The sequence below is a fragment of the Chiloscyllium plagiosum genome, unplaced genomic scaffold (genome assembly GCF_037043375.1).
Source record: "Chiloscyllium plagiosum isolate Xiang-an unplaced genomic scaffold, Cpla_swu_hap1 HiC_scaffold_9, whole genome shotgun sequence".
NCBI lineage: Eukaryota > Metazoa > Chordata > Chondrichthyes > Orectolobiformes > Hemiscylliidae > Chiloscyllium > Chiloscyllium plagiosum.
This window is the reverse complement of record NW_028270147.1, coordinates 6,783,396-6,798,386: the sequence shown is the minus strand read 5'-3', so window position 1 is coordinate 6,798,386 and position 14,991 is coordinate 6,783,396. Positions and strand designations below refer to the sequence as shown.

Sequence of the window (14,991 nt, the reverse complement as noted above, 5' to 3'; positions counted from 1 at the left end):
GGAGGGGCTGGCTTATGAGGAAAAGTTGAGTAGATTGGGCCTGGACTCGTTGAAATGAAGAAGAATGAGAGGAGACTTTATTAAAACGTGCAAGATTCTTAGAGAGCTTGACAGGGTGGATGTGCAAAGGTTGTTTCCTCCTTGTGGAAGAGTTCAGGGCCAGAGATCATAGCTCAGCAGAAGGGATTACATATTTAAGACAAAAAAGGAGAACTGTCTTCTCTGAGGTAGTGGGTCTGTGGAGTTCTTCACCATAGAGGGCCGTTGGGGCTGGGTCATTAAAAATCGATCTCAGCCGTGTATATATTTAATCAGTAAGGGTCATGTGGCAAGGACTGAAAACTGGAGTCGAGGATGATCAGACCAGCCATGATCTGATTGAATGTCAGAGCAGATTTGACGGGCTGAATAGCCTACCTCTGTTCCTATGTGTGACAGCGCATGGTGGTGAGTGGTTTAGATGGGGCTTCTGTTCAAAGAAGAAGTGAGGGTCCCTCCGAGCAGTGGGCTGGGGGAGTGGAGTGGAGTGGAGGGAGGTCAGAGATTGTAAGACATCTTGGGTCTGGGGTGGTGAAGAGCAGCTGGTTCAGGCGATAACTCCTTCCCAGCTTCAATGTGGTGAAGAATCTGGAACGTCGGTGGCCGAGTGCTGGTCTAGCCACTTCCCATCAAAGGCAAAACCATAGAGAAAACTGCTGAACTGGCCAAATGATCGGTTTTGTTTGAAATGGTAGGCAGTGTTGGCTGGCACTGATAACACCTACAGCTGGCTCACTCATTCTTGAACACACAGTTCCCAGCACCACCATCATCACGCAGACCTTACGTCTGATACAAACACGCCAATACACGCCAGCACCATCATCATGTATGATACCACATGTCAATACACATCAGCACCATCATCATGTAGAAATCATGTGTGACACCACACGCCAATATATGCCAGCACTGCCATCATCATGTAGACCTCATGTGTGACACTACTTGCCAGCACCCCGTCATCATGTAGATCCCATGTGTGACACTACATGCCAATACACGCCAGCACCGCCATTATCATGTACACCTCGTGTCTGACACAAACACACCAATACACGCTAGCACCATCATCATATAGAAATCATGTCTGACACCACATGCCAGTACACACCAGCACCGCCATTATCATGTATACCTCATGTCTAACACACACGCCAGCACTGCCATCATGTACACCTCACGTGTGATACCACACGCCAGTACTGCCGTCATCATGTAAGCCTCATGTGTGACACTACATGCCAATACTGCCATCATCATGTAGACCTCACGTGGAATACCACGTGCCATTGCGTTACTGTGCACACACCGGGATTCAGCTGCTATTTTGATCTGCGCTCCAGTGATTGGGAGGGGGTGTGAGAAAGGGGAGAAAACTCCCCCAGGGAGAAGGATAGAGGGCCCAGGAACCAGTGGCTTGGGGAGTGACAGCAAGGAGAGCCCTTCAGTGGTGGGGTGAGAAGGAGAGACCCAGAGATAGGAGGAGTAGGGGACAAGAGAAACCCACTCACACCCTTACCCCAGTCTGATCTCTCTCCCAACTCCCCACCCCCCTACCACCATGACCCTGAACCCTGTACATGGCTGATTAAGAGCAGTGTCTGACCCCTGTGTGTGTGTGTGTCAGTCACTGTCGGCAAACACAGCAGGAGCAGTGCGTCACAATGTCAGAGTTTCTGTTAACTGAGACTGTTAAAAGTGCCTATGATTGATGTGGTTTTGATTTTCCCTTGTAGGAGATAGATGGCAAATCCTTACTCCTCATGAAGAGAAGCGACGTTCTGACAGGCCTCTCAATCAAGCTGGGCCCTGCACTCAAGATTTACGAGTACCACGTGAAAGCGTTACAGTTACGCCATCTGAAAAGCAGCTCCTTGTAGTGCTACAGGTGGTCTGTGAACTCTCGGGTACCTTTTGGGGGTGGGTTGGTGTGGGAGAGGGAGGGGGAGTGGGGTGTCGAAATCCAGCTGCCATTTCCTCACGGCTACCTCCTCCCCCATTCCTCCTGATGGTTGCATGTAGGACAATGTCCTCCTGTTTGTAAGTGTGGATTGCAGACGCTCGGTGTCATAGGAAATTGTTTGAGTGCTTTTTGAGACCTCGGGCAGGGAGCACGACCTTCAATGAGGCAACACGGCTGTGTGCATCAACTCTGGGAGCTCTCTTCCATCTGCTTCTGAGCTGTGGTGCTTTGACGTCACCAATGATTGACGTTGTGTTTACTCCGGTAAAGATCGTGACCTGAGGGAACTCTCAAACCCTTGACCGGACGGCTGTGGGACTCCTGCAATAATTCATTGCTTTTGACTGTGGATTTTTTGCCCTGGGCACTTTTACAAGAGAGATAATGTCCACGTTTGTGAAATCCTCCATTTTATATTAACGTGTAGCCTTTAAGCGGGTGCAGGTGGATGGCTGGAAGAGTTTACCTGGCTTTCCAGTTTTAGCGTTTGACTGACTCTCTTGTCAGTTTTAGTGCCGAAGGCTGTGTCTCGGAATGTGGCTTTGGCTCTGTGCTGAAGGGTCCGCAGCTTCTGTGCATCTTTTTAGCTGATAAGAGTGAGGTTGCCCAACCCAAGGTGGTAGATTTTTGGATTTTGGTCTGACCTGTCTTTCCTCGCCTCATGTTGAGCTTCAGAGGGTCAGTAACGAGGCACTCCCTTCCAGACGGAGTGGTGTTCGCTAGCTCTGTAAAGGTCCCGCCCACCAACAGTTCATGGAGGGAGCCAGGCCTCAAACCAAGTGGAGCACACAAGAGATGTGATTGTCAAACTCATTGCCGGATGGTCCGATTGATGGTTACAGAGAAGGAGGGATGAAAAGGAGTTACTTTACATTCATGGAAAGTGTGTGTGGCTGGCAGGGCCAGCTTAAGACCATAAAATACACAAGCAGAATGAGGCTGTTCAGCCCATCGAGTCTGCTCCGCCATTCAATCATAGCTGATCTGTTTCTCAACCCCATTCTCCTGCTTTCTCCCCATAACCTTTGATCTCCTTACCAATCAAGGACCTATCTATCTGTCTTAAATACGCTCAGTGACTTGGCCTCTGTAGCCTTCTGTAGCAATCGATTCCACAGATTCACCAACAAAACAGAAGTTGCTGGAAAAGCTCAGCAGGTCTGCCAGTATCTGTGAAGAGAAGTCAGAGTTAACATTTCAGTCCGCTGACTCTTCCACAGATTCCCCACACTTTGGATGCAGAAATTTCTCCCTCTCTCAGTTCTAAAGGGTCATCCTTTCAGTCTTGAGGCTATGCCCTCGCGTCCTAGTCTCTCCCCTGGTGGTAGCATCTCCACTTCCACTCTATCCAGGCCTCTGGAAATTTCAGTCAGATTCCTCTCGTCCTTCTAAACTGTACAGGCCCAGAGTTCTCAAATGACAATCCCTTCATCCCCAGGATCATTCCTGTAAACCCTCTCTGAACACCCACTGATTCCAGCACATCCTTCCTCAGATACGGGTCCCAAAACCACTCTCAGTATTCTAAATGCAGTCTGACTAGAGCCTTATACAGCCTCAGCAGTACATCCCTGCTCTTGTAATGAGTACTGACGTTGCATTTGTGAATTGCATTTATTGTCCATCCCTAATTGCCCAAAGGGCAGTTAAGATTCAACCACATTGCTGTGAGTTTGGAGTCACATGTAGGCTAGACCAGGGTAAGGATGGCAGATTTCCTTCCTTAAAAACCAAGTTGGTTTTTACAACAAGCAACAGTTGTCTTCATGGTTACCATTAGGCTAACTTTTTATTCCAGATTTTCTTTTTTCATTGAATTCAAGCTTGACCATTTATCAGGGTGGGAGTTGAACCCATATCCTCAGAAGGCATTCTGGACTGCTAGGCCACTGAGATCACCACTATGTCTCTGTCTCCCCATTCATCCTCATTCCCAACCCACATGCAGCTCAGAACGTTTGGTCATATTCTTCATGAAAGGAAGTTCTGTATAATTTGCGAAATAAAATCCGTAAAAACTCTGGATGCTATAAATCACAAACAAAACAGAATTTGCTGGAAAACCTCAGCAGGTCTGGCAGCATCTGTTGAGAAAAATCAGAGTTAACATTTCGGGTCAAGTGACCCTTCTTCAGAATAAATGGCAAGTTGACCAGGTACATACAGCACACAGACTGCAATGGTTCAACAAAGCAGCTTATCACCACCACCTCGAGGGGCAATTAGGGACGAGCAATAAATGCTGGGCCCAGCCAATGACACCCACGTCCTGAAAGTAAAATATTGCCCCTATTTCATATCCCCAGATTCAGAAAAGTGAGGATGGTTTAATAATTTTTACAGATTGCTGTGTTGTGTATTTACATAGAAAATTATGTAGTAATAGTAATCTCCTTGACAATTACTATCCATCACATTTTCCATTACTAGTGACCTACACTGACCTGAAGACGACTGATTCGCTCTCATTGTAGAAGGGCGCGGCCTTTGAATAGATTTGGCAATGTAAGTTCTATGCTTAGAAGGTCTCTAGCACATCCCAAGATGAAATTATGAGGGGCGTGGATAGGATAAATATGCAAAGTCTTTTCCCTGGGGTTGGGGAGTCCAGAATTAGAGGGCATAGGTTTAGGGTGAGAGGGGAAAGATATAAAAGAGACCTAAGGGGCAATGTTTTCACACACCGGGTGGTAGGTATATGGAATGAGCTGCCAGAGGATGTGCTGGAGGCTGGTACAATTGCAACATTTAAGAGGCATTTGGATGGGTATATGAATAGGAAGGGTTTGGGGGGATATGGGCCGGGTGCTGGCACATGGGACTAGATTCCTTGGGATATCTGGTCGGCATGGACGGGTTGGACCGAAGGGTCTGTTTCCATGCTGTACATCTCTATGACTCTATGAGGGGCTAGGGGCGAGGTGGTATCAAGCATCATAGTTTCTGTTGATACTTGTCTTCAAGCAGATACAAGTAAGGGACAATAAAATGCTCTATCTCTCTCTCTGTCTCTCTCTCAACCTCTCGCTCTCTCAACCTCTCTCTCTTAACCTCCCTCTCTCAACCTCTCGCTCTCTCTCTCAACCTCTCGCTCTCTCTCTCACTCTCTCTCTATATATAGTTCTCTCTCAATCTCTCCCCACCCCCGAAGCAAATCTCTTTCTGCTTAGTTCTGAATAAGGGTGGCTGGATCTGAAATGTTAACTCTGCAGTCTCTCCACAGCGGCTATGAGTTTCTCCCGCTGCTTCTGTTTCTTGCCGACCATGGTTTCTTTTCCTCTCTGCTCGAGCTATGGTTGGAAGCTGAGCGCATGCTGAGATATAGCAACAAGTGAAGTTGTTACAGTTCAGAGATTTCACCCCCCCGCCGCACCCTTCCATTTTCACAGCCCAGTGGGAAATTTGCATAAGCAGTTGGTAGCACCGCTCCAAGTCAAATTTGTGTTGCTCAGAGATGAGACATTGAGTGGCATTGCATGCTCAGCTTTAACCAGGAATCTTATGATCATATGTTCACACTGCAAAATGTGGGCTGTTTACAGTGTTATCCCAGCCTTTTTAATAGTTTATCATTGAACTTGCAACAGGCTAATACCAAATAGTTGAATTTATTTATGGTTAAGCACTACACAAAATCTAAAAGTGACAACAGGGTATTGAAGATGAGTCATATCAGACTTGAAACTTCCTCTCCCCACAGACCTGCTGCGTTTCTCTAGCACTTTCTGTTTTTATTTTAGATTTCTGGCATCTGCAGTATTTTGATTTAATTAGCCAGGTACTGAAACCGCACAATCATCTTCATTAAAATAAAGTAACCTTCATTCAGATGGACTGCAGTGTGTTCAAGTGGCAACTCCCTTTCACCTTCTCAAGGGCAGATTGGGACGAGCAGTAACGGTTAGCCCAGACAGAGATGTCCCTGCCCTGGGGGTGAAACAATTTATAATCAACCTGTGGCTGGGTGGGTTATCATCATCTTTTGGGAAATGAGGAGCTTGCGAGATTTGAGGACCAACAGGGTTTATTTTTTGAATGCTGTTTTCAAGAAATATTTTGAAAGGGAGGATGGTGGGTGTGCAGTCCGAGCCCAGGTTTTGATTAGTAAAGGGAGGTCTTTTAAAACAAAGTACTATAGGAACAGGCCCTTCGGCCCACAATGTTGTGCCGAACATGATGCCAAATTAAACTCATCCCTTCTGCCTTCCCATTGGTCCATATCCCTCCATTCCTTGCATATTCATGTGCTTATCTAAAAGTGTCTTAAACCTCCTTATTGTATCTGTCTCTGCCACCACCCCTGGCAGCATGTTCCAGTCTCCTACCAGTCTGTGTGAAAAACCTGCCCCTCACATCTCATGTGAACTTTCCCCATCAGCTCAAATGCATGCTCTTTAGTTGTAGACGTTTCAACTCTGGGAAAAAGATTCTAACCATCAGCCCTATCTATGTATCTCATAATTTTATAAACTCCTATCAAGTTTCCCCTCCGCCTTTGCCACTCCAGAGAAAACAATCAGAGTTTCTCTAGCCTCTCCTTACAGTTCATTCCATCTAATCAAGGCAGCATCCTGGCAAACCCCTTCTACACCCTCTCTAAAGCTTCCACATCCTTCCTGTAATGTGGTGACCAGAATTGCACATAATACTCTAAGTGCGGCCTAACAGAGTCTTATAAAGCTGTAACGTGGCATCCTAACTCTTGTACTCAATTCGCCAACCAATAAAGACAAGCATGCCACACGCCACCTTCACCATCCTGTCTACTTGCTTGGTGAAGATTTTTACCCAAAGAGCAGACATAAAATCCAGAAACCAAGGATGTAATTTTCTATCTTGGAGGACACCATTTCTTGTTAATTTAAGGTAAATTTCACCAAAGGTCCTCAGACAGCACCTTTCAAACCCATGATCACTATCATCTAGAAGGCCAAGGGGCAGCAGGTACATGGAATCATCAGCTCACTATCCTGACTTAGAAATATATCGCTGTTCCTTCACTGTCACTGGGTCAAAATCCTGGAATCCTCACCCTAAAAGCATTGTAGGTCTATCTACAGCACAGGCACTGCAACAGTTCAAGAAGGCAGCTCACCTCCACCTTCTCAAGGGGCAACTAGGGACAGGCAATAAATGCTGGCCCAGCCAGTGACACCCAGGTACCATGAATAAATATAAAACTATATGTTTAGTAGAAGCTGCCCCCCAAGATGTTGACACCTCAGTGTTGGCACCAGCCACATATTTTGCCCCTTGGTAAGGACATTTCTAAAATGGGGCGGTAGGTCCCCAAGTGAAACAATGAGCTAAGACTTTGGGGGTTATGAGATTGGAGGTGGCGATCGCTGCCCTAGACTTCAGACCAAGGTATAACCACTGGGTGTCCGATATAACTGGCCCCCTCCCTCACACAGTTTCCCGAATTGAAATGGGATCACGGTGGGGAGAAAGTTTGGGAAGCAACTGCCCTGAGATGGGGTGTGTCCAGTTTAATGAATTCACAGCGACGGTGATCCTTCTCATTTCATTGTCTGCAGCAGAAATGAACATTTTACCAAAGCAACTGTTGGCTTCACTAATTCAGTGAAAAAGGTGTGTATTTGTGGGTCTGAGTTTTCAGGAGTTTTCCTGCCTGTTAACTCTCACTGTTTTATAAACTGTGAAATATGCAGAAACTTTGGCATTTGTCGCACCCGCTCATTAGATACTGCATTAGCTGCTAGTCTATTTCTGCTTTATCAAAGGCACAAGTGGCTGAACCCTCTATTTTCGAAGGTCAGCATTGTGTTAGATCATTTCTTGTTTGGCACTGTTGTCCTTATTCAGCTGTTCCGTACAGTTTCATTTCTGTTGACATATAAAAAACTGCAGGACACGAACCAGGTAAAAGTGTAAGCAATTAGGTCTGCACTATATGTTTTTCTCCCCCTAACCCACCTATTCAGAGAAGTTATTACATACCTGTGGAGCAGGTGGGATTTAAATCCAGGTCCCATAGTCTAGAGGTTGGACCACTACCACTGTCACAAGTGTCCCTACTTCACATTGGAAAATAACACAAGAATTAGGCACAGATTTAGACCATGCCGGGTGATGCATTGGGTCTGGATGGGATGCAGTTTGGAGGCTCGAGGTCTGAATGGCTTGCTTCCACACTGTAGGGATTCTGTGGACGCACAGCATTACCTCTGTTTCTCTCTCCTGTTTCTGTCCCCAGAGATGCCGGCAGACCTGCTGAGTTTCTCCAGTGATTTCTGTGTGTGTTTGTTTCTGATTGCCAGCATCTGGAGTGTTTTGCTTTAATGAATAAGAATTGACAAGCTAACCATCCACACACAGCACCTTTATAAAGGACCTCTGTATCCCCAAGCGCAGCTGGAGGGGATTTCGGAGAGACCCCCATGGGGACACAGTTCCAGGTTGCTGTTGGCTTTTTTTCCCCCTCTTTTCGGAGCTCGTGGTGGGACCCGAGGTTGTACCCAAAATGTTTTGCATCGGTCACTGCAAAGAGATGCACAGAATGCTTCAACCCTGAGTGTTTGTTTGTGATGGTAAAGCCTGTATTTGTAGCTTGTGCTTGCACCGGTCTAAGTGTATTACAACTTGTATGCCTTTTGAAAACTTGAAAACAAATGATGGTGACACTGTTACCCTCATTGCTGTGTGAATTTGCACACAGCATGTGAGAGACATGTGGACCTTCTTCAGCAGCAAGTCGCTGGCCGCTTCTCCCGACAAGTATTTTGTGCGTGATGTGTTAAATTATGATTTTTTTTTCCCGTGTATAATAACTGCAGATTTTATTGACTTATTGTATTGTAATCGGTCATCTTAATTTGCATACAGATGTACATTGAAAGTATTTATACGTGTTGCTTAAGAGAAAAAAATGTTACATTGATGTTTTTTTAAATAATATGGTGTTGGTTAAAGCCTGGTTGCCTGTGCTTGGTGTTCCTTGACGAATATTGTAGGAGATGTGTTTTGGAAAAACCGTGGGAGGGTACAGTCCATACATATGAGCTGGTCTGTTGTAGAGTCGTACAGCACTGAAGAGGCCCTTCGGCCCATCAAGTCTGAATTGTCCCATTTTCTAGCACTTGGCTCCTGACCCTGAATGTCCTGACATTTCAAGTGTTCATCCAAGTACATTTCATCATTAGACTATCTAATGCTGTACCAGTAGCTGTTTATTCCTGATGTGGAGGTGCTGGTGTTGGACTGGGGTGGACAAGGCCAGAAGTCACACGACACTAGGTTATCATCCAACAGGTTTATTTGAAATCACAAGCTTTCAGAGAACTGCCCCTTCATCAGGTGAAACTTCAGTGCGCTGAAAGCTTATGATTTCAAACAAACCTTTGGACTCTAACCTGATGTCGTGTGACTTCTGACCTTGTGTTTATTCCAACATTAAAACATTGACTTAACATTCTACCCTCAGGTTTTATAAAGGTAAACACATTTGCAAAGATTTGGCACTTAACCTGTGACCAAACTTCTAATTTAATCCATGCTGCAGTGGGCAATGTGGGATTTGTTCATTTCCTTTTTAAATTTGAGCATTTGAGTCACCAATGACACTTCAATGTTTAATCTCTCCTCCTCTCTTTGCTTTCTTTCTCATGCACCGTCTTCTGCTACAGTTTGGATGTGAATCCCCTCCGTACAGTGCCTGAAATATTTCCTGAGGGGTTATCCAAAGGCAATAGAACCTAAAACACATAGAAACATGGACATCAGAATTTGAATGGATTCTTACATATCTTTCTGAAGTGAGGCACTAATTTGATAAGACCATAAGATGGAGGAGCGGAAGTTGGCCATTCAGCCCATCAAATTCACACTAACCCTCCAAAGAGCATCTCACCCAGACCCGCCATTCAATAACATGGCTGATCTGATAATCCTCAGTTTCACTTTCCTTGCCTTTTCCTAACTGATGATTCCACCACCGATTAAAAAATCTGACTATCTCATCTTGAATGTATCTTACACATCACACTCCCTACAAGTGGAAGCAGGCCATTTGGCCCATTGACTTCACAACGACCCTCCGACGAGCATCCCACCCAGCCCCACCCTATCCATGTAACCATGCATTTCCCATGGCTAACCCATCTAGCCTGCACATCCCTGGGCAATTTAGCATGGCCAATCTACCCTAACCTGCACATCTTTGGACTGTGGGAGGAAACCAGAGCACCCGGAGGAGACCCACGCAGACACGGGGAGAATGTGCAAACTCCACACAGACAGTCGCCTGAGGGTGGAATCGAACCCGGGTCCCTAGCGCTGTGACACAGCAGTGCCAACTATTGAGTCATCATGCCACCCCTGGTATTTAATGACCAGCTTTGACAGCCGTCTGTGGTAAAGAATTACACAGGTTCACTCCCCTCTGAGACAAGCTACTGATGGTACATCAGATGATGTGGTATCTTACAATTGGTTGAACCATTGTTATAAAGATGTGTAAAATCTATTGTCTTGATAACTTGAACCTGTTTAACATCCAGCTGGACAATTTAATGCAAAACCTTTGCCAGTTGCAGGTAATTACTGTTTGTAAAACAGGGTTGAAGAAGCCAGCCTGAAATAAGCTATTTTACCAGATTTTTATCCAATGTGTTAGACCCTTTAAGAACAGATCTGAAGCAATACTCAAAATATCTATCAGACCCCGCTTACCTCATTATTTTCATGAATTCCAAATTTCGTCATATCAATTGTAAAGTAATGTTTATTAGGCATGACCATTTCAATCTCTTCCATCTTAAAACAAAAAAAAAATAGATACTAGTGATCTATCATTAAGTTACATTACAGATGAAGGTATACTTTTCAATGACATTTTTAACAAGGTTTTGAATGAGATTGGAAACATATGCAATATCTTAGATATTCTAAAATCCTCCTTGTTTGAAAAGCCATTTGGCTTTCAATTTTAAAATGCATCAGGAAATTCTGTTTCAGTCTCTTCTGCTGGACATTGCTGATCACACTTGGGTTTGGGATGGTGTCTACTGATAATGTCAAGAGGAACTCTCTGATTAGCAATGGCTTGGTTGTTGCGCACTGACTTTTCAAAGCTGTGGGTTCGAATCCCACCTGTAGAATGGGGACAGTAAAAATCTAATCTGTTCATGATGAGTTAAAACATGAGAGAATGAGAGATAACCTTTTTGAAACATAAGATTCTTACGGGACTTGACAGGGGAGATGCAGAGAGGTTGTTTCACCTTGTGGGAGAGTCAAGGACTGGAGAGTATCATCTCAGAGTAAGAGGTTGTATATTTAATACCAAGATAAGGAGGATTTTTTTGTGGGCAGTGAATCTGTGGGATAGAGCAATCAAATCTGAGATGTAAAGTATACTTGAGATGTGAGAGACCAAATTATTGATCAGTAATCTTGGCACGTCCTTATACTGGTGTGGGACCAGTAATGCCTCTGTCTGTGGTTGATTGGAAACCTCAGTTCCTTTGTCGTTCAGTACTGAGTAGAACATGGCTGCCCCTTTGATGAATTAATATAATCACAGAATTGTTACAGCATTGAGGAGGCTATTCGGACCATCTTGCCTTCACCAGCTCTACTGTGTTTCTTGTTCATTTCTTTGTGGGATGTGGGTATTGCTGGCTGGGCCCAGCATTTATTGCCCATCCCTAGTTGCCCCTTGAGAAATTGGGGGTTAGCTGCCTTCTTGAACCACTGCAGCCCACCTGCTGTGGATTGACCCACAATGCCACGAGGGAGGGAATTCCAGGATTTTGACCCACAACACTGAAGGAATGGTGATAGATTTCCAAGTCAGCACGGTGAGTGCCTTGGAGGAGAACTGGAATGTGATGGTGTTCCCATGTATCTGCTGCCAGATGGGAGTAGTTGTGCGTTTGGAAGGTCAGGCTCTCTCATCTACTGCCACCCTCCTATCTTTTCCCCGCATATTCCTGAACACCGTTTCTATTCAAAATATCATCCAGTGCCCCTCTTCAATGCCTCAATTGAACCTTCTTCCACCACCTTTCCAGGCAGTGAATTGCACACCCTAACTCCTCGCTCGGTGAGAAAACGTTTTCTAACATTATCCTTGTTTCAGTGTATTTCCGGTTTTTTTTTTACAAATAGCTTTGCCAAAAACACCCACATCACATGAAAAATACTCCCTGTCTACTCTATCCAGCCCCTCTCTCGGTTTTCAAAACCTCTATCAAATCTCCTGTCAGCCTCCTCTCCATGGAGAAAAATCCCCGCTTCTTCCATTTATTCTCATCGCTGAAGCTTCTTATTAGAACATAGAACATTACAGCGCGGTACAGGCCCTTCGGCCCTCATTGCGCCAACCTGTAAAACCAATTTGAAGCCCATCTAACCTACACATTTCCATTATCATCCATATGTTTATCCAATGACCATTTAAATGGCCTTGACGTTGGTGAGTCTAATGCTGTTGCGGGCAGTGCATTTCATGCCCCTACTATTCTCTGAGTAAAGAAACTACCTCTGACATCTGTCCTATATCTATCACCCCTCAATTTAAAGCTATGCCCCTTCATGCTAGCCATCACCTTCTGAGGAAAAAGGCTCGCACTGTCCAAGCGATCTAACCCTCTGATTATCTTGTATGTCTCAATTAAGTCACCTCTCAGCTTTCTTCTCTCTAACGAAAACAGCCTCAAGTTCCTCAACGTTTCCTCCTAAGACCTTCCCTCCATACTAGGCAACATCCTAGTTAATCTCCTTTGAACCCTTTCCAAAGCTTCCACATCCTTCCTATAATGCGGTGACCAGAACTGTACGCAATACCTCAAGTGCGGCTGCACCAGCGTTTTGTAAAGCTGCAGCATGACCCCATGGTTCTGAAACTCTATCCCTCTACCAGTAAAAGCTAACACACCATATGCCTTCTTAAGAGCCCTACCAACCTGGGTGGCAACTTTCAGGGATCTATGTACATGGACACCGAGATTTCTCTGCTCACCTACACTACTGAGAATCTTACCAAGAGCCCAGGACTCTGCATTCCTGTTACTCCTTCCAAAGTGAATCTTCTTACACTTTTCTGCATTAAACTCCATTTGTCACTTCTCAGCCCAGCTTTGCAGCTTCTCTGTGTCCCTCTGCTTCATCACTATCCACAACTGTACCTTTCGTAAATTTACTAACCCACCTTTCTATTCTTTCAGCTAGACAATTTCTGATTCAAACCACTAAATCACCCTCAATCCCATGCCTCTGTATTTTGTGCAGTAGCCTACCATGGGGGACCTTATCAAACGCCTTACTGAAATAAATTATTCCTGGAACTATTCTTGTAAATCGCTTCTGCACTCGCTCTCCAATAGGTTCACATCTCTCCTATAATGTGGTGCTCACAACTGCACGTGGTACTCCAGCATGAGATCTAACAAGTGTCTTATACAAGTTACATATCATCTCCCTGCTGTTTGTACTCTACATCCCTACTAATAAAGCCGAGGACACTGTCTTCTTTATTAACTGCTCTCCCCACCTGCTTGGCCACCTTCAGTGATCTGTGTACATATACCTCCAGGTCTCTCTGTTCCTACACCCCTTTAGAATTGCACCCCCTTTCTCATTTTGCTTTTCAACTTTCTTCAGACCAAACTGCATCACCTCACACTCTCTGCATTGAACCTCCTCTGCCACCTATCCATCCACTCTACCGACTTGTCAAAGACCTTTCAGGAGTTCCACATTGTCTCCCCTACAGTTTGCAATTCATACAAGTTTCGTGTCATTTGCAAACTTTGAACTTGTCCCTCGCACACAAAGCCTTACGTCATTATGTCAGCAAATAAACGTAACCTTTAAGTTCAATGATACAGTAATCCATTCTAGCATTGTTTGTCCTGAGAATGACACAGTGTTCAGCTACACTAGAATATTAGGATTTGGGGTATTGGCAATCGAAGGTGAACAGTTCAGAGGGACATAGTGCAGGTTAGTATTTAGCTCAGCAGCGAAGGAATCAATATTTAATTATTTATTCTCTCGTGGGATGTGGATATTGCTGGCGAGGCTGGCATTTGTTGCCTACCCCTAGTTGCCCTTGTAACTGAGTATCTTACTGGGTCATTACAGAAGGTAATTAGGACTCAACCACATTGCTGTGGATCTGGAGTCATGGCAGATTTCCTTTCCTAAAGGATATCAGTAAACCAAACGGGTTTTTGTAAAATGCCATGACCATTCGATAAAGGAGCAGAAATTAGGCCATTCAGTCCATCGAGTCTGCTCTGCCATTCAATCATGGCTGATATATTTCTCAACCCCATTCTCCTGCCTTCTCCCTGTAACCCTTGGTTCCCTTACTTATCAAGGACCTATCTATCCTTGCAAATACACTCAAAGACTTGGCCTCCACAGTGCTCTGCAGTGAGTTCCACAGAATCACCACCCTCTGGCTGAAGAAATTCCTCCCCACCTCTTTTCTCGCTTGTGGAACTAGGCCCTTCAGCCTAACCTCCGAAGAGTGACCCACTCAGACTAAATAGTACACCTAACCTAACCCAGTATTCTGTAAGTTTCAGTTAGATTCCCCTCATCCTTCTAAATGCCAGAGTACAGACCCAGAGACCTCAACCATCCCTCACATGAGAAGTTCCTCATTTCTGGGGTTTTTTCTTGTAAACCTCCTCTGGATCCTCTCCAAAGCGAGCACATTCTTCCTTAGATACAGTGCTCACAATATTCCAAATGTGGCCTGACCAGAGCCTTCCACAGCCTCAGCAGTACATCCCTGCTCTTGTATTCTAGCCCTCTTGAAATGATTGTGAACATTGCATTGACCTTCCTAACTGCTAACTGAACCTGCATGTTAACCTTAACAGAATCCTGAACTAGAACTCCAAAGTCCCTTCGTTCTTCAGATTCCCAAAGCCTTTCTCCATTTGGAAAATAGTCTACACCTCTATTCTTCCGACCAAAGTGCATAACCTTACAAAAGTCCTTCTGCAGCC

General features: G+C 45.0%; 2 protein-coding genes across 6 annotated transcripts in view; one reads left to right on the top strand and one right to left on the bottom strand.

The window, feature by feature from the left end:
- The window catches only part of samd13 (sterile alpha motif domain containing 13), a 96,267-nt gene extending 87,325 nt beyond the window's left edge, over window positions 1–8,942 (top strand). For all 3 annotated transcript variants that reach the window (XM_087990383.1, XM_043698618.2, XM_087990382.1), the window contains one exon: window positions 1,779–8,942. In XM_087990383.1, coding sequence (XP_087846509.1) covers window positions 1,779–1,922 — 144 coding nt within the window. In that variant the 3' untranslated portion in view covers window positions 1,923–8,942. The remainder of the gene's footprint in view (window positions 1–1,778) is intronic.
- uox (urate oxidase) overlaps window positions 8,408–14,991 on the bottom strand; it is a 45,454-nt gene continuing 38,870 nt past the window's right edge. Inside the window, exons 6-7 of one of the 3 annotated variants that reach the window (XM_087990384.1) lie at window positions 10,697–10,780; window positions 8,408–9,720 (exon numbers count right to left, since the gene is read on the bottom strand). In XM_087990384.1, the coding sequence (XP_087846510.1) occupies window positions 9,646–9,720; window positions 10,697–10,780 (159 nt within the window). In that variant the 3' untranslated portion in view covers window positions 8,408–9,645. The remainder of the gene's footprint in view (window positions 9,721–10,696; window positions 10,781–14,991) is intronic. The other 2 variants (XM_043698615.2, XM_043698616.2) reach the window with 2 other exon arrangements.